Source organism: Lupinus angustifolius, chromosome LG04 (genome assembly GCF_001865875.1).
Source record: "Lupinus angustifolius cultivar Tanjil chromosome LG04, LupAngTanjil_v1.0, whole genome shotgun sequence".
Taxonomy (NCBI): domain Eukaryota; kingdom Viridiplantae; phylum Streptophyta; class Magnoliopsida; order Fabales; family Fabaceae; genus Lupinus; species Lupinus angustifolius.
In genome coordinates this window covers 5,311,398-5,331,415 of record NC_032012.1, presented here as the reverse complement: position 1 = coordinate 5,331,415, position 20,018 = coordinate 5,311,398, and the positions used below count along the sequence as shown (strand labels likewise).

The following is a 20,018-nucleotide window of genomic DNA, read 5'->3' as shown; positions in this document are numbered from 1 at the left end:
AGAAAGCTGGCTGGTAAGGTTGAAGAAATTGTTTAACTACTTTTATTCTTAATGAATCTCATGATCTACCTTACCTTTTTATACTTTACCATAAATATCATTAATATTCTTATTGTCTCTCCTCATAATTTTTTTTAAATCTTACAAAATTGGGGCAGCATTTTGATTTTAGTAAGAGAAAAAAAAATGTTTAATCATAGTATAAAAGTTGTATACACTATTAATTTATTATTCAATATTATTAATTCTTTAAAGAAAATAATACTAATAAATAATATATTGACTTTATATAAATATTTACATTAATCATATACATATATTACATTCTTTTATAATTGCTCAACCCGTGCTGCACACAAGCATAAGAATTGCTACACGTAACACATTAATATATTTTTTATATTATATTAAAAAAATTCACTTTGCTTTTAGCCCTTGTACCACTTGTCACTACCTTCAACCCACCCACAACTTGTAACACACACCTATAAATTTTGGAGGCAAATACATCATATAAGTACAAATGTTAAGGTGCAAAAATAGCATATAAAGTGAGGTCTCCAAGTTGAAAAGTGATTCATGAGAACAACCAAAATGGTTGTACATTCGGTGGAAAAATTGTTGTGGGGCATGAAATTTGATCAATGTCGGCCTTCTATAGTTTCATTTCTAGATTTTCACATGGGGGAGATTATGTAAGTAAATTTGATTCTTTTTATCACTTTTGTTATCAATCATTACCCTAAGGAAACCAAAAAGGTAAACTTTTCCTTGCAAGTGATGTGCTAAAAAAAACTAAAAAGTGATTTAATATATATATATATATATAGTGATTAACAAATTTATATTATAATTATCTATTATGAGAATATTCAGAAAGTATCGGAAAGTAATTTTGATATTTCATGAATACATATTGATAAAGTATTGGAAAATATCAATGTTGAATGCTTCAAGAAAATTGAAGTGTTCATGCTTCCTCAAGATGTGTTCTTCATGAGGGGTTCATTGAAGAACCATTCATGGGTTATAGATTTAAAGTAGAATTTTAGTTGAATAGGTTAAATTATTCAGAAATATGGAGAAGATATAAAAAAAGTTACAGAGTCCATTTAAACAAAATTGACTCAAAATTAATGAAATATAAAATGAAGGTTGCAACTAAAATAACTAATAAGCAAAATCTACATCATAAAAGAACTCAAAGATTCCCTGTACAAAGAATGCTTGACTATTTGTTTCTAATGTAGAAGGAAAAAAAATAACATGAAAAAAGGGAAAATATCAATCAGTAGTTAAGCAAAGAGTACTTTATTCTAAGTAGAATTTTCCCTTTTTCTACTCCAAGCTTAGCCCCTGTAACTAACCAGTGACCAGGAATATCCTGAGGTCCTTTTGACATTTCTGTCTAGTCCACAATTCTTGCCAGTTTTCCACTGTGGATTGAACAATCTTCCTTTTTATCTTTGGAGGTTTTCTTTGTCGATGTGACGAAGCGCCATCTGATTGCTGCGTAGCAGAAGGAGTGGAAGGATTATGATCCCACACTGATCGTCTTATTGTACATCCAGGTACCTTGGAAAAAAGCAGCTTCAGGTGTAAACATTTTTAGCACCAAAGTCCCAGACACCAAGCTGAGCCCCAGTGACAATGTGAACACCAGAGAGGTCTCCAATGCTGGTTTCGGTGTACTCAATTGGTGCAGTGCTTACATGGGAGAAGTTCTTCCATTTAATCAGCTCAAACCGACGACTGTCTTGCTCCTCGGGACCTTGCCATTTAGGTGCACCTATGGCCATGTGTGTGTCCCAGTGAGGCTGAAGGTTTTTCGGGAGGGAGACTAAATGCTGCAAATGAAGGGTCTGTGTGTATGGCATAAAATCTACCAAGTAGAAACTTCTATGTTTAGCCATATCAAGCGAAAACCACTAGCAAGAGTTAACCAAATATTATTCACAGAAAACAGTAATATCATAGTTTACCTTGCCAAGGATGATGGATCCCAAAGGAACAGCACGCTTGACTTCTTCAATAAAGACAAAATTTAACTTGGTTAGTTTAACTTGGACAAGTGGAATGAAATATCCAACCATAGCAAGGGATTTGGTTCCTGCTGCATCAACCATCCAGGAGCCTGTAAAATTGAACATGGAATTGAAGCTTCCAAGTGGAATATGTCCGGCTATGCCTGACCCTCATTGAAATATTTTGCCATCTGTGAAGTTCAGTCATTAAGTAAGGCCACCAAAACTGCTTAACCGGGTTTTCATCAGTCATTAAATAATGCATAATTGCATATCCTTCATTTATCGCAGTATATATTCTTACACAAATCAAAATCTAGAAAACAAACAAAAAGGAGTGAATCAAAACAATCACCTCAAAGAAACTACACATTGGGATATTCTTTACACTACTCTTCCCAAGGGAGCAATCAATGTCCACAGAGACATTAGGAACAACAACACCATGTGAAACCTCAATCTCAAGATCCATGGTGTGATCCTCATCAAGGTGAACAAGTCTAGATCCTGGTGCCCCTTTGCAATAGAGAAGCCTAATATCTGACGTGACATCAAAGCCACGACCCAAAGCTTGGATTGAGTTGGCAAGAGTAGCATAGAGAGAACCAGAGGTTCTTATTGAAGTTGGGTTTTCCATAGTCAGTGTAAAAGGGTAGAAGAAAGTGTTGAAAAAAATGGTTTTTTTTTATTATGATGTTGAATAACATTTGTTATGTGAAGAAGAAGAAAGACATGGAAAGTTCAGGTTTTTATTAGTTTTGTAGTTTGTTAAGTGAGAGAATGGAATTAGGTGGGTTTGTGGAAAGGACACAGAAGGTTGAAGAAAAACATGGATTGTTGTTTTGTTCTTGTTCTCTTTCTCTTGTTCTAAAAGGAAAGCGTTTTTGAGTTTGACTAGAATAACAAACATATTAATAACCGATTGTTCCAAAACTCATTTGAAATTAATTTTTTATTGTGTCGGTGTTTATGCTATGTGATATGCTATTATTTTTTAAATGTTTTCAGTAAATATTTTTAATATTAGACTAAGTAATAACAATATGTCTATTGTAACGTTTTTATTTTTTAAGGTTTTAAACTTGATAAAAAACTAAAGAGATTGGTACATAAAAGATGTAAAGATAAATGAGTGTAGGTTTGGCTATGGAGAAAGTTTAGGTTCCTATACTTACATAGTTACTTTTTTAGGCACATTTATGCGTGTCTTCTGCATTTTAGTTGTTGTCAATGGTTATTTACTCTCTTTTTTATTTGTTTCTAACTCAATTCCTTCAAAGGAAACATGATAATATAAGCCACATGATAAACTTGTGATATCTTATATTAGCTCATCAAACCAATGAAAAATCATGCATTTTTTGTTTAATCCTACAAATTTATTTGTACAAATGTGAGAGGGATACTTTCGCAACTAAAAAATTTATTTCAATTTTGGAAGCAGTTATGAGGAAATAATAACTTTGTTGGTTGCTGATTATATTTTCAACAATACTAGTATAATAAAAGTGGTAGCTAAATAAAGAAACTAAAATAAGAAAACTGATATGTTGTTAGAAAATTAAAGGAATGAAATATACACAATGAATAGATTGATAGAGCAAGGGTGGTGCAAGACTTCTATTTCATTTCTATGATTTCAAATAAAAATTGAGGGGTTTAGATATTAGATGTTGATAGCTGACAAAAAACGATGTTTTATTTATTTATTTTTATTAAATAATTTAAAAAAATTACAATCTTATTTCTCTTCAAACAAGCATATATTAATTACTAATAACAATAAAGCAAAAATTAAAAATATTTTTTTATTTTTCGTTTAATATAATATATTTTGATTAATATAGAACAATATTTAAAATAATTTGAGACAACAAATATTTATTTATTTTTTCTCATATTCCAATTCTAAACTTCATTTGCATAATGTTCAACAAAATGAGATGTGCACAGAGTAACAAGAGAGACGATTACAAAATTGTGGAAGTTAGAACTTAGGGTGCAGTATGGAACAGCAAAGGTCGATGGACATCCCCTAAATATTAAAACAGAAAAATATATATTCGTTGACAAAGTACATAAATTTTAAACATTATCATTCTATTATTTACTATTAATAATTAATTAGTATTGACTTTTTAGATAATATGTAGTGTCTGTATATAAATCTTTACACTGACATATAATATAATATGATTGAGAAAAAAATGTATACACTGACCGTGTATATGTATAAATCTTTATACTAGTGTATAAATTTTATACTCATTATAATTTATAGTAACAATCTTTACAAACAATTCTCACGTTCTTTCCACCTACATTTTTACTCATTTCCAAAACAAAAGTATTTTAATTAACCACTATAAAGTATGAACAATGATCTCCCCATTAATTAATAGACAAATATTTGATTTTATATGTATTTTCAATGATAAAAGTGTTATTATATTATATATAAAAGGATAAAAGTGTCTTACCATATCATTGTTTCCTTTGTTTTTTTTTTTGTACACAAAGTATGTGTTAAAATGAGTGTGGAAAAGGGAGAAAAAACTGCTCTAAAATAGATTGAAGCAATGAGAAAGTAAAAATATACCAGTTAAACTCAAGATATATCTCAACTTATTTTTATCACTCTATAGTAAGCTTAAACAACAGTAAATATACACAAACTCGATCCAAATAAACTTTAATCACGAAATATAATAATATCAACAGTCTTTCTAGCTTCATACATGCATGTACGTGGAAAACACCAAATGTTCTCTTTCCCAACATCATCCCCCAAATTTTCTTCACTCTTTCGTCTTTCCACGCATGTTCCCCAAACTTTGAAAAAACAATTCTCTACTTCCTGCTACCTCAACATTGATCTTATATGTGCCCATAAATAGATAGAGTACCTTACTACTTGTTCAAAACCCACTTTCACATTTTCATTTGGTGACACACTCACTCACAATTCTCAAATCTCAGTGTTTTAAGCTTTAACCTTTGCCACCATGACAAGCAATGAAGAAAACAAAGCCATAGGCATTGACCTAGGCACAACCAACACTTGTGTGGCTGTGTGGCAACACAACCATGTTGAGATCATTCCAAATGACCAAGGTCACCGCACCACCCCTTCTATAGTCTCTTTCACCAATGCCCAAAGGTTAGTTGGTGATGCAGCAAGAAACCAAGTAACCATGAACCCACACAACACCATTTTCGATGTGAAACGTTTGATTGGTCTTCGGTTCCAAGACCAATCAGTTCAACAAGACATGAAGCTGTGGCCATTTAAGGTTGTCCCTTCTGGACCCAACAAAGAGAAGCCCGTGATTGTTGTAAGTTATAAAGGTGAAGAGAAACAAATTTCAGGTGAAGAGATATCTTCTATGGTACTGTCTAAGATGAAAGAGGTTGCAGAACAATATCTGGGTCATGCAGTGAAATGTGCTGTCATCACTGTCCCTGCTTACTTCAACAACTCACAGAGACAAGCCACTAAGGATGCAGGCAAGGAGCATGTAATGTTCACTTTTTAATCCATGTGGAAATTATAATAAAAATCACTTATTTCAAAAAGTTTTAGTTTTTATGTCTCGTATTAATCCTATTTTAATAAGTAATATACAAAAATTATTTTATATTTTTATAATTATTCTTTTTAATTACATGATAATTTTTAATTAGATTGAAATTTCCATTAAAATATATATATACACACTTTTTTTTCATACTAACATTATGACCATTGACCCATAAAAATGTGAAATTATTACATTTTTGTAGGTGAAATTATTACATGATACACTTTGAATAAGTTTAGACTTAAATGTGTCTTTTAACCTTACTTATCCAACATTTATTTTGGTTAATAGTTTATTATAATTATTTATTTTTTTGTTTTGATTTTTATAACATATTAATAAATGATGTGACTCTTGATATATTGATAATAACTAAAATCAAGACAGTCAACTAAAGTAGAGATTATAAATTTATTTTTAGCTATATTTGGATGACTAAATTTATTTTTTCTTATATTTAGAGGAAATAAAAACCCATTTAAACCATTTTTATAATTAGAGTTAACCAATACATGATTAATACCTTGGATTTATCCAGGACCATTCGTCCAAGTCCATGCACACTCATTTACATTCACAAAACTAGCTAGTGGGAGATTTGTAAATTAGTTAAAAACCTCTGTTATCTCCTACAACTTTCATATAATTTTTCCAAATACTAAATAAAAGATTATATATATTATATTAGTTAGTAAGTTACTAGTTATTGAAAGATAATTGACTTCTAACTTGAAAATTTTATTACTAAATCAACTTTTATTCTTGTTTGTTATTGAAAATATCTTTGTTGATTCAAACAAAATTCTCAGCAAATTTATATTGTGAATTTGTCTGTGATGCAGGGGTCATTGCAGGCTTCAACGTGTTGAGGATCATCAACGAGCCCACTGCAGCTGCTATTGCTTATGGGTTAGACAAGAAAAGTTGCAGAAAAGGTGAACAGAACGTGTTGGTGTTTGATCTTGGTGGTGGTACTTTTGATGTTTCCTTGGTTACCATTGATGAAGGCATGTTTAAGGTTAAGGCCACTTTAGGAGATACCCATTTAGGTGGTGTAGACTTTGTTAACAAAATGGTTCATCATTTTGTTAATGTATTTAACATGAAGCACAAGATAGATATTAGTGGAAATGCTAGAGCTCTTGGAAAGTTAAGGTCAGCTTGTGAGAAAGCTAAGAGGCTTCTTTCTTCAACTTCACAAGCCATCATTGAGATTGATTCTTTAGCTGGAGATATTGATCTACATGCTCTTGTTACAAGAGCTGCTTTTGAGGAGTTGAACAAAGATTTGTTTGCAAAGTGTATGGAGATTGTGGAGAAGTGTTTGGTTGAGGCTAATGTTCATAAAAGCCAAGTGCATGAGTATGTTCTTGTTGGTGGATCAACTAGAATTCCAAAAGTTCAGCAACTTTTGAAGGACTTTTTCAATGTCAATGGTAAAGAACTTTGCAAGAGCATCAACCCTGATGAGGCTGTCGCGTACGGCGCGGCTGTGCAGGCTGCTATTTTGAGTGGTGAAGGAGACAAGAAATTGGATGATTTGTTGCTGCTTGATGTAATGCCACTTAGTGTTGGTGTTGAGAGTGATGGGGGTTTCATGTCTGTGGTGATTCCGAAGAATACAATAATTCCAACCAAGAAGAAGAGGGTTTTTTCTACCAGCACTGATAATCAGTCTAGCGTGTTGGTCAAGGTATATGAAGGAGATCAAGCTATGACAGAGGATAACATCTTTCTTGGAAAGTTTAAGCTCTCTGGCTTCCCCTTGGCACCGAGGGGAGTCCCAGAGATCGATGTTAGTTTCGATATCGATGTTGATGGTATTCTTGAGGTAACTGCAGAGGATAAGACCAAGAAGTCGAAGTCGAAGATCACTATCACTAACAAGAAGGGGAGGTTGAGCCCGGAGGAGATTAGGAGAATGGTGAGAGATGGAAAGATGCATAAGAAAGAGGATGAGGAGTTTATGAAGAAGGTTAATGCAAAGAACTTGCTTGAGAAATATGCTTATGAAATGAGGGGTAAGTTAAAGAAGCTTGAGGAGGAAGTGGAGGAGACCATAGAATGGATTGATACAAACCAGTTGGCTGAAGCTGATGAATTTGAGTACAAGAAACAGGAGCTGGAAAGGGATTTGCAGCTTCTGTAATCATAATTCTAGATAAGATATTGAAGAATAAGTTTACCGAGTGCGAAGCAATATCAAATGAAACAGGAGCTGAACTCTATAAAATAGTTAGACCTTAGGTACTTGAGCAAGTATTTGGAATGTGTTTGTTAATGGGTTTCTCTCAGTTTATGAGTATAGGAATAAACTGGTATGCTTGGAAGTTAAACTTTGATATAATATAAAATATAATGGATGACTGTTATAAGTTCTTATTAGTTATTCAAAAATGTTTTTTGTACTCAAACTTTATAATAAATTTGTATAATTGTTGTGGCAACATTAGAAATTTTGGGAGTTTGTCATAGTCACGAATTATTGAGGCTAATATCAAAAAAGTTTCCTTTGTCATAGAAGCATAACCTGCAGTATAAATAGGTCTCTCTCATTTGAGCTGAAATGCAATTGAACTCTTCCACCCACTCACTTCACTTAGACTAGAGTGAAACAAAGATCCAATTAGAGTCCAAAAAGAGCTCAATAGAACACTAGCAGGGTTGGTAACAATGGCCTCTATTGGAGATTTTCACAAAGAAAAGTTTTGGACAAAATGTAAGGCTGTATATTTCACCTTAACACCACCACAAGGCACAATTTCACCAAACGTCCTTATCACAAGAGGTTGGTCTAAGCCACATGCATCTTGCTGATGGAGATCATCTACTAGTTAAATTGTATGTGGTTCATAGTACCCGATTCTATAAGCTTCGTGAGTTTCTCCATTATTATTAAAATATTTATTTTATGATGAACCTATTAGGTAATGTAGAATACTTAAGCTAAACGAGGGAACCATATAACTATGTACTTTCAACTTGAAGTCTTGGTCATACACCATCCGTCAAGGTCCAGATCAGGCAAAAGGTGTGGCCTAGTCTTCCTAAGAGGGTGCGGGTCTCACCCATCTTTCCCTAGCAATCACAACAAGGGGATATGAGAGTGTATATGCCTTTTCTACTATAGGCTTCAATAGACGAGACTCAACCTGAGTCCTTTGTCTATCGAAGCCAAATATCATAATGAAATATCACCTCAATCATACTCAGATAATGTTACCACAATTACATGGTTGTGAATATCACTTTTATAATTATATGGCCACATTATTTCACCACCATCAACATAACATCATTGTTGTTGCCACAACCAAAGCCATTACTCCCACCCTACTATTAGGTCACCCTAATAGTCTCACACACAATAAATACTAACAAACTAATATTTATCCATAAAAAAAATAACTTAGATTATAAAATAAATTGTTGCTATTTTCTCACATTATTATAATAGGCAAGATTTATATAATACAAAATCATAAATTAATTGAGTTTAAAATATTTGTCAACGTCAAGTTTTTTACACTATTAATAAATTATTCACTATTAATTTACATTTTTTTAACATATAAATGATAAATAATTTGATAATGTAAAAAAACACTAAATATATGTTTATATATATTAAATCCAACTTAATTTGTATTCAATTTAGATTAAAAAGTTGAGAGAACATCAAATTTATATTGATATTCCTTGGGTAGGGTTCAGTCTCAACTTCAACTTCAGTTCCTACCGAAACCACTTGAAATCTCAAATCCAAAAAAACAAAAGAAACAAGATCTCATTATAGTAGAGATTTGATTTGATTACAGAGACAAAAAAGACATGGAAAGACTACAACGAATGTTTGCAGGTGCAGGAGGAGCGTTAGGGCACCCACCCTCAGATTCACCAACCCTCGATTCCTCCGAACAAGTCTACATTTCTTCCCTCGCTCTCCTCAAAATGCTTAAGCACGGTAACCAAAGATTCCATTTTTAACTCAATTAAATCATGGGGTTTCCTTTTTTCGTTAAATTCGATTTCAAAATTAGGGTTTTTTTGATGTTGAAATCCTTTGATTTGATTTGATAGGAAGGGCTGGGGTACCCATGGAAGTGATGGGTTTGATGTTGGGGGAGTTCGTAGATGAGTATACTGTTCGTGTTGTTGATGTGTTTGCCATGCCACAGAGTGGTACTGGTGTTAGTGTTGAAGCTGTTGATCATGTTTTCCAGACTAATATGCTTGATATGCTCAAACAGACTGGAAGGTTTTTTTTCAATTTTTGTTTTGATTATTTGTTTTTTCATGTTTGTGTTTTGTTTTAGTTGATGAATGAGTTCATTGATGCATGTTACTTTGATTGTGTTTCAGACCAGAGATGGTTGTTGGTTGGTATCACTCTCATCCTGGATTTGGCTGTTGGCTCTCCGGTGTTGACATTAATACACAGCAGGTTAATTTTTAACCCTTTCTTCGTGCATTTAATCAATCCGTGTGTTTTTATATCTTGTCTCTATTTCTACCGGTGAATGAATCCAGTGGATTTATGTGGCATGTGATTCCAGTTAGCATTTGGTACACATTCAAAGATTTTTGTCCTTATATGTTCAAAACATTGATGAAGTTAGTCCCTGAATGGAAAAGAAGACGTTCAAGTTAGCACTTCACAAAAGACTAATTTGACTAGCATTTTTGAATATTTAATGATGAAAAGTATCTTTTTAGAGCATCAGGGACTAAACTGCTCAATGGCCTATCTAATCTTCCAGGGGGAAAAATTGGTGATTTACTCAGAATATAGGATGAATCAATGAAATAATATGCTCTGTTTGGTCCACTTTGGTTCCACCCTGCCAGTGGAACCAAAATGTTGTGTTTTTTTATATTCTGTTCTGTCTATATAGCACACCAAACACAGAATAGAACTCTTTTCCGTCTTTCTGTACTATTCTGATATGTTTGCCAAATGCTACTTTAGTTTTGAACTTTTGATTTTAATCACCCTACTTCTTTGGCAGGTTTACGTGAATCTCTTGATGTCAATAGAAATCTCATTTTTTCTGTTTCTTCTTCTTCTTCTTCTTCTTCTTCTTCTTCTGTGATTCCTTCTTTGAACGTAAAAGAAAAGTGAATAACATAGTACCCAGCTTAGCAACTCATTATATTAACCATTAAATCATAATTCCTCATAAGAGACTATTATAAGCCTTACTAAACATTGTAATCTGATTTTGCTTCTGTACTGCACTTCAGTCAACATGCCTATACTACATCGTTATTTTCCCCTAAGTTGATTGCATGCAAATTATTCTCTCTTACGGCTTAGCAGAAAGAGTTGCATGAAATGAGTTTGAAAATTCTAGGATTAATTCATACACATAATTTAAATCAGTGACTAAATTGCTACCGGAGATATATTTCAGAAATGGTAATGTCATTTTGCTCTTTTAAAATGGTAGATTTGTTTCTGATGCTCTGAGAATGTTAATATTTATTAGTGTGGAAACTTGCTCTGGTTCTCTGAAAAAGCATTCTTCTTCTTCTTCTTCTTCTTCTTTTTACACAAGTTTCTAAATTATCAATGGAAACACACCATTTTCTTCCTAATTGAAATGGTATCATGGAATGCACTGCCAAGTGCCAACTATTACCAACTGAACTTGAAATTTGAATCGCTGGTAATTGAGGTTTCCGGATATGCCTAGGCATTATATTAGAATTAAATGCAATATTAGTATTATTTTCATTAAAAAATGATTAAATGCATTATCAGTATGAAGTATTATTGGGGTTCTTATTAGAATGGTCACCGTGGTGCTGCTGATTATTATGAGTAACCTTCTCTTGTATGTCATGCAGAGTTTTGAGGCTTTGAATCAACGTGCAGTGGCTGTGGTTGTTGATCCTATACAAAGTGTTAAAGGCAAAGTGGTGATTGATGCTTTTCGCTTGATCAATCCACAGACAATGATGCTTGGTCAAGAACCAAGGCAGACAACATCCAATCTGGGACATCTGAATAAACCATCTATTCAAGTGTGTTACTCAAAGCTGTTTTCTTTCTGTCTTCTATTTTGTGACTATTTTTTGGAAGCAAATATATGTTGCACTTTTTAACTGCTTCTGACCTATCTTTGTTCGCCCACTTTAGGCGTTGATCCATGGGTTGAACCGTCATTACTACTCCATAGCAATTAATTACAGGAAGAATGAACTGGAGGAGAAGATGCTGCTTAATCTTCACAAGAAGAAATGGACTGATGGTTTAACACTTCAGCATTTTGATAAACATTCCAAAACTAATGAACAAACTGTTCAGGTAATTTAAAGATTCAGTGTGTAAGGTGGAATGGTGCCTCTCTGATTACTCAAAGTCAATATGATTTATTTATTTATATATTCTGGTTTTTGGATTTGAAACTTGGCCCAACAACTTTTAAGATTAGATAGTGATAGATCTCAATTAATTTGGTAATGCAGGAAATGCTGAATTTAGCAATCAAATACAACAAGGCTGTACAAGAGGAAGACGAGCTGCCTCCTGAGAAACTCGCAATTGCAAATGTTGGAAGACAAGATGCCAAGAAGCACCTTGAAGAGCATGTCTCAAACTTGATGTCTTCCAACATTGTTCAAACTCTCGGAATGATGCTCGACACTGTTGTCTTCTAGAGTTGTCATCTTTGATGTTTCAATTTCTCAAACGTGATTAGGAGCCTAGTTTATTACAATTCATGTTTCCCAATTCTTCTCAAACTATATTTGAAGACATATTTCGGACGAGCTGAAAAGGTCAAGAAAGTTAAACTCAGCATATGGTCTTTTATGTGGTGTCTCTCAGTATTACACTATTACTGGGTATCTTTTTATTATTCTTATTGTTTTCTCAACCAAAAAAAATTCTTGACCATAACAAACATTTAATATTACATAAAGATAGATACTGTTATATCTATCCTAGATCTGTAGTCTCTTGAAGGTGGGCTTGACTCAAAGGTAAGGTTATTGCTTAGTGACCATGAGGGTATGAGGCCATGGATTCAAATCCTGAAAACGGTTTATCCGCTTGCAAAGGTAAGGCTGCACTGGTCCACCATTTAGATCTGTAGTCTCTTATGAACTGACAATTGCAATGTTCCAATTGTTACATTTACTAAAAATATGGTCTTGAAAGATAGGTATTAGATTACAGGAAAATTAACCATAACAGGTGAAGTATAACTGCAGTTAATTACTTGACAGAATTTTGCTCCATTCCTATCAAGCAAAACTAAAACGGAGTGGTTTTGTAGCTACTTGTTGGTACTTTCTTGAAGGTAGCCCATATAAGGTCGAAGTATAGTGGAAATTGAGCTAATGCAAAAAGTGTCATTGGCACGAATGTGACACCATATACAGGAAATGCTGCATATACAAGTTCATCCTTGAGCACAAACAAGTGGCCGGCACAGAAGGAAAACAGCATGCAGGTAATGGACATGAACAATGATGTCAAACCCAAAATAAGCTTCCTGGGAAGATTTTTGCCAAAATCGCGTGCTTCGTATCGAGACGTGAGTACAGAGAGGAACACAACTACTGAGGTGACTGAACAGCAAAGAGCGAAGAGCGATGTCATGGCAAAGACAGTGAATGCTGGCTTTTTTTCGAGGGTTGGGTGGCCGGTCCCTTCTTGGACTCCACCAGGGAGGGTGGATGATGTAGCGAAGGCGACTGTGGCAATCAGTGCTGACACCATGGAGCAAGATTCAGAGATTTTGTTCAGCCATTCCCCACCATCTTTTATAAGGTCCTTGTGAGTTTCACAGAAGATATCTCTTGGGGTCTTCTTCTTCTTGTTGTTTCTACGAAAGAAATGTGGTGGCATGGATTCTTTCACAAACTGCACACCATCATCACTGTTGTCTCAAAAGGTGAATTACACCATGCACGACTCATTAATCAAGAATATAAATCTTGAATTAAATACATACCAACTTAAATATTTACTAACCAATTTGAAGGGGATGATCATACATGGAGTTAGGAATGGGCTCAAGTTCATTGAATTTGGGGAAGTAGTCCTCTCCCCTAATTAAAAGTTCCTTAATATATATTATTTAGGGCTGCTCTGCGCATGTCCGCTTAAATTAAGGTGGATATTGACATTTCCGTTTATAAATAGGGTATGAAATATCATGTTATGTCCGCCCTAAACATAAGCATGATGAACTTATGAGCTTCCCTAAATAAAACTTAAAAATATATATATAAATTTATATACACTTCATACAAAATATAAAAAAATGTATAATTTGCATACAAATATACAAATGTATTTATCATAATAAACAGTCATATAAATAGAACAATAAATGCATATATATAATAAAAATATGCATAGTAAATAATTAACATACAAAATATAAAAGGAATAGTACATATATATATATAAATGATAGTACTTTCTGATATTTGATATACAAATGCATATATAACAAATTGAACACACTTTCTCACATTTAAAACAACACATTTACATTTTCATATTTGATAATCAATATTTTCTCTAATAATCCCCATGTGTTGCCCATTTTGCCTACTTCAAATATCCGCGTGCGAATATGACATGTTGAGCAAACATTTTAGTGTGGATAGACATAAACACATTTTCCATGCCATGCCTACTCAATCAATGTGGGCAAATAGGCCTCATGGGTTTTACCCAAATAGCCAATAGTATTAGCATAGTTATAAAAACCGTATCGTACCGGCCGGTTCAACCGGAAAACCGGTGAACCAGTCCCCTAACCGGTACGGTACAGGTGTTGAACCGGCCAAGTACCAAAACCGGTCAGAACCGGTGAACCGGCCGGTATTTTACTAAACCGGTCGGTTTATACACATATATTATTTTTTTTTAAAAACTTAAAAACTCATTACAAGGATGACCCATCTTTCCAACCCTTCTTAACACTTCAAGACACATGCTTCCAAGGCATACTTAGATTACACATTTTGGTTCCTAACATTCGTGTGTAATCTCAGTGACATTTGTGTAATCTTCGAGTACTGTCTGAAGATAGGATTTGGTAGAACAGTATAATATTCATATAAGACATTTTGACTCATTGGTGTTAAATGTTAAAATTCTAAATTTATTTGTTTTATAGAGTGAGTTGTGAAGTTATGTCATTTATTTATATTTTGTGGTTGTTAAGTGATACTTTTGGATTGATATATGTTTTTTAATTTAGACTTTGAATTTTATAAAGACTTAAAGTTGTTTATTTATGTGAATTTTGAGTAGATTATAAATATGAATTATAAATTTAAGTATCTACATATTTGAATTTTTTTGTTATAAGTTCATATATATATATATATATATATATATATATATAAGTAGGTATGTCCGGTTTAACTGACATGCGGTTTAATTACTGAACCATTGGTTGAACCACTGTACCATTATACCAGTACCCTGACCGGTTAACCAGTACAGTTTTAATAACACTGGCATTTAGAACAAAGACTTGTGTGGAGATCTATTTATGTAAAGACAATCAATAAATCTTGACAATACATTAAAAATTTAATTCTAATTAAAATTTTGTTATAAATAATAACACCAAAAGACATAAGTACACTTTATAAATCTTCAAATATAAATTATTGTGTACATTTTTTTCACACAATTTTTTCTCTTTATTTAGATGATATAATTGCCTTCTTTGAAATTCTTATACCATCCTTTCTTATATTTATGCTCCTATTAAGTTGACCCTGTTTGGTGTATTTATGTTTTGCATTTAAATATTTCTCTCTCTCCTTTTAAATTTCATTTCACTATTCCCTTTGTTATTCCTATCAAATTGTCCTTCTTGTACACAAGAGTGTCTCACCTTATAGTTTATAAAAAATGTTAAGAACATTGTTTTTTTTTTCTTTTTTCTTTTGAGTTTTAAAATCCAGAGTTGAGACATATGAAACTCAAATAGTTTTAGTATATTTACACTTACCAAGTACCATTTGATTTCCCAATGCATTTGTAAAGCTGCGCCAGGAATGAGCCAAGGCTTATAGTCTCCAAGCTTAGCTGCTAAGTGCAATGCACTGTTTCCTTCATTATCCACTTTGTTGAACATATGTAGATTTTTTCTTTTTAGTAGAAACTCATATAAGTGAGATTTCCTATTTTCTACTGCCAATAGCACTATGTTTTTCTTATTACTATCAATGTCATGAACAGCTACCGGAAACAATTCTAGGATTTTCTCCACCATTTCTGTAACACCATTCTTTGCTGCTATCAATGTAGGTGTCTCCACCTTATCTTTCTCATCTCCTGCGTACACATAAAAACATAAAAGGACGACAAAATGCACGAGTCTCTCAATTAGTGGGGTCAGGAAGGTAAATGTACATAATCTTATCCCTATAAGCGAAAAAACTATTTTTAAGATTTAAACCCATAAACTCATGGTCATTAAGCAACAATGTTACCGTTGCGTCAAATTCAATCTCCGTGCACATAAAAATATGCTCAAAATATAAGAATCATAATTATAATCACAACTACTATCTGTCATAATTACTTATACAAATGTTGAAATGTACATGCTATATATATGATATTCAAAACTTGATTCATTTACCCTTCTTTTGTTGCTGGGTCTCTCCCTTGGTGGTAGAAGGTTGCTGCTCTTGGATGGCACTGGCAACAGGTGAAGTAATATCTTCACCTTCATCAAATATTTCAAAACTATAAGAGGCTGTTTCATCAACTTTATCCCATAACTCTGGATGGAGTTTGCTACCATAGTCATCAAACTCATACATGCAAGCTCGCTTCACAAGTTCATTCATTATTTGAATTGACCATACGTGTTTCTCCTTCTTACGCCTTATCTGGTTTAATCTGGTTGATCCTATGTAGTTTGATTCATGCAACAAAAAAAACCATGTTATGTTTGCATTGGAGACATTATTATGGGTAGAAAGAAAAATGCAACCTTTTCTCATCATTTGCTCCTTGTATGTGCAACCATTCAAAATGGGTATTACCCTAATGCAAAATTTTGTCATTATTGTCTCATTCTAGTATGATGAAGTAATATATAACTTTTGTGGATCTCTTCATCAATTTATTATAATAATTTTTTTTAACCTTGTATTGTTTTTTTATTATATCGAGAATACATAGTTATAATATTAAAAATATAGTTCAAGTGTTGTGATTTTGTAGTTATTAGACAATAATAACCCACAAAACTAATGTGCATGGTGCATATCATCATCATATAAAAAGTTCTAATTTCCAGGTTTTGTAATTTTGTTTATAATTATGTATGTAATTTTGTCCCTTATTTAATAAAATTTTCACATATAAAAAAAGCATCATATAAAAAGAACAATTTCTTTCTCTAATTACTTTAGAATTTCTTATCTAGTAAAAGTTTAAAATTGCAAAATTATGTACAAATGTAGAGGAATGGTACAGTTGGCATATTTAATGTTCTATTATATATGACTCTACAACTAAAATATGGTCAAGGAGACATACCTTTTCCAAAGATTACCAGCATTACCAGAAATACAAACGTGATGAAATCTATACAGCATTTATAATTGGCTGGAAATAACGGATGTGACGAAGCTCTAGCTTCAGATTCTGTACAAATGTATGCAAACATAGCAGCAATTTAGATAAATGTGTTGCACAAAATTCTATCCATCTTAATATGTATATAGTTATATCCTAATTATGAATTTGATCCAAATTCGTTCATGGATTTGGTTGTGTTTCAATATAGTATAATTACTTACGAGTTTTCGTATTGGTGTATGAAATCCTAGTTCTTGTATTATTCATATTATTAGCCGTAATCGTTTCTGATTGAGTTTTTCTCAGTATTTGGGTTGACACTTGCGTCTTTTTATTGAATCAATTTGCCTATAAAAAAATATGAGTTGCAACAAAATTTAGACCTCACCTGATGATTGTGTTTCTTCTCTATTAGGTTTAGCATTCTTTTCAGGTGCTTCAAGGTCCAATATCTCAGTCCGACTTTGATCTTTTCGTGCAAACTTCTTACTCAAAAATCTTCTCAAAGGGAGTGTGTAGGCCACTGATGAATATGCATGTGGATAAAGAGTCAAATCAAAGTTACATTTATAATTCCAGTTCTTAAATGACAATTAGTTGAGGTACAATTATATGATTGCCCCACAAATAATTAAATAAAATGTATAGAATAAATAGAAGATAATAAATAAGAGAATTTGATAATTGGCTTTGGCCAATTATGCCTATATCACTTAGAGCGCTGAGCAAATATTAATATATTATTAGAGAATGATCGATTATCAATATATTATTATAGCGCTGAGCGATTACAAGTCCTAGCATACGTATGAGTTGAAAATCTGCGAGATATTTTTATTTGGTGCATCTATTTGATACACATAATAACAAAGAATCTGAATATAATATATAACATTAATATTTTACTCTAGCTATTCTAATATTATATATTAACCTATTTCAAATGGTATATTATTTATAATATTCACAGAAGAAAAAATATGTATAAAATGGATAAAAACATAAAATAGAATAGATCGTTTTACAAACCAATGGAGGCTGAGTTTCCTATGACCCTCAAAATGTCGATGCATGTTCTGTAATTTTCGGGATAACTGTTTGTGTCTTTGACTGTCCTTTGACACAGTTCCTCACAATTGGGATCAACTTCGAGCTCCTTGATTATTATACCTTCCAAACAAACACCACACTTGTTAAAAATTAATTACAATGTGTTATATATTCTACCACCTTCTCATTCACCAGTGAGGTTAACTTCAAACATAAGTTATACACTTGAATGATGGCTACTTTAGGGACCAAAATAGAAACAATTAGTTAAGTGGTATCAACCATTACAGATTGATTCACACACTCTGGATGGTAAATGTTGAAGTTAAAATTAAAATCAATACTGATACATATCCTCTCTTTTTTCATACACATAAAATAATTTGATTAAAATATCATGTATTTTTTTAATAAATTTGTTGACAATTGGGATGTTTTAATATAAATTCAATTTTAAATATTTTTTTTAAAAGTTAAGTGAACTTTTGTTTTTTTACAAAATGTTAACACAAGTTTTAAAAATATGTTTATAGTAAATAATAGGTCAAAGTAATAATTTTAAAAGAATCTAACCTTAGCTAAAATCTAATTAGACCCTTTCTGGGTGGTAACTAGTTTTTTTAGTACTAAAATGATATTAAAATATATTTTTTTGTTTTTTTTTTCTAATGACATTTTCCTGTCACTTACTTATATCATGTTAATATCAGAATGATTCCGGTATAATAATGGATCATCCAATACTAAAATGTGAGTGAAATATAAAAATATAATATGGGCCTAAAATAATAATAAAAAATGAGACTCTTAACTTTTTAGTGTCACGCTATGAAGCACAGATACTGATACGTGTGTCGGGTATGATACGTATCTGATACGTCGACACATATTTTTTCTAAAATACAGGATACAATACGTTCATGGATACGCGTATAAAATAATAAAAACACATAAAATATAATAAAATTATAAGTGTAAATCAAAATATCCAAAGTAAAAAATATGAAAATTTAAAATCATTGTCCTCCATAATAAATCTATCTTTTTCTATTTTAATGAAAACGAATCTATCCTAAAATCATTGCCCTCTATAACAAATATATTTTATCCTATTTTAATGAAAACGAATCTATTTTATCATGTTTTATTGGAAACGAATCTATCTTATCCTGTTTTATTGGAAACGAATCTATCTTATCCTGTTTTATTAGAAACGAATCTATATATCCTATACTTTACTGAAAATGAATCCTTATATCTTATATTTTATTGAAAACGAATCAAATACGTGTTTTAATATTTATTTATTTTATTTTATTTTTTTAATTTTTGGATACTTTATGGATACGTATCTTTCGCGAATCCGAGCGTATCCATATCGGATACGTGTCGGACACCGACACGTAAGGGTGTTTGACAAATCCGTGGTTCATGTCACGTAATACTAAACTCTCTCATAATGATTTCAGTCCTATCAATACTACTATACTCATGTAATCAACTAATAGTACACATGGTGGGCGTGTTGTAACATCACTATTGGTATTAGCCATATCATTATCTAATTAACAATAAAAACTAAATTTAAACGTTTAAAACATTTAAGGACTCAAACTAATCAAAATACTTGTTAAGGTTAGAGCACAATGCGGAAGCACAGGATTGAATCAATTGAGAACAAAAGAGAAGCAAGTAAAGGATAAAGAAAATAACACACAAGATTTAACATGGAAAAACCCCTCAGTGTGAGAAGAAAAAAACCACGGGCGATCAAGAGCAAAATTC

The 20,018-nt window shown here is 32.3% G+C and overlaps 3 protein-coding genes and 1 pseudogene across 3 annotated transcripts in view; 2 read left to right on the top strand and 2 right to left on the bottom strand.

Moving 5' to 3' along the window:
* Window positions 1,161-2,869, bottom strand: LOC109344798 (annotated as a pseudogene).
* LOC109345240 (heat shock 70 kDa protein-like) lies at window positions 4,956-7,835 on the top strand. The gene is made up of 2 exons (XM_019584118.1): window positions 4,956-5,531; window positions 6,448-7,835. The coding sequence occupies exons 1-2, from the start codon at window positions 5,030-5,032 to the stop codon at window positions 7,752-7,754; spliced, it is 1,809 nt and encodes a 602-aa protein (XP_019439663.1). The 5' UTR covers window positions 4,956-5,029; the 3' UTR covers window positions 7,755-7,835.
* LOC109345239 (26S proteasome non-ATPase regulatory subunit 14 homolog) lies at window positions 9,280-12,382 on the top strand. Its single transcript, XM_019584117.1, has 6 exons — window positions 9,280-9,569; window positions 9,686-9,863; window positions 9,968-10,049; window positions 11,456-11,632; window positions 11,748-11,915; window positions 12,077-12,382. Exons 1-6 carry the CDS (start codon window positions 9,437-9,439, stop codon window positions 12,266-12,268), a joined length of 930 nt encoding a protein of 309 aa, XP_019439662.1. The 5' UTR covers window positions 9,280-9,436; the 3' UTR covers window positions 12,269-12,382.
* Window positions 12,339-20,018, bottom strand: part of LOC109345238 — an 11,079-nt gene continuing 3,399 nt past the window's right edge. Inside the window, exons 3-8 of the mRNA XM_019584116.1 lie at window positions 18,213-18,353; window positions 17,572-17,706; window positions 17,142-17,249; window positions 16,234-16,506; window positions 15,598-15,923; window positions 12,339-13,478 (exon numbers count right to left, since the gene is read on the bottom strand). Of these exons, the coding sequence (XP_019439661.1) occupies window positions 12,867-13,478; window positions 15,598-15,923; window positions 16,234-16,506; window positions 17,142-17,249; window positions 17,572-17,706; window positions 18,213-18,353 (1,595 nt within the window). The 3' untranslated portion in view covers window positions 12,339-12,866. The remainder of the gene's footprint in view (window positions 13,479-15,597; window positions 15,924-16,233; window positions 16,507-17,141; window positions 17,250-17,571; window positions 17,707-18,212; window positions 18,354-20,018) is intronic.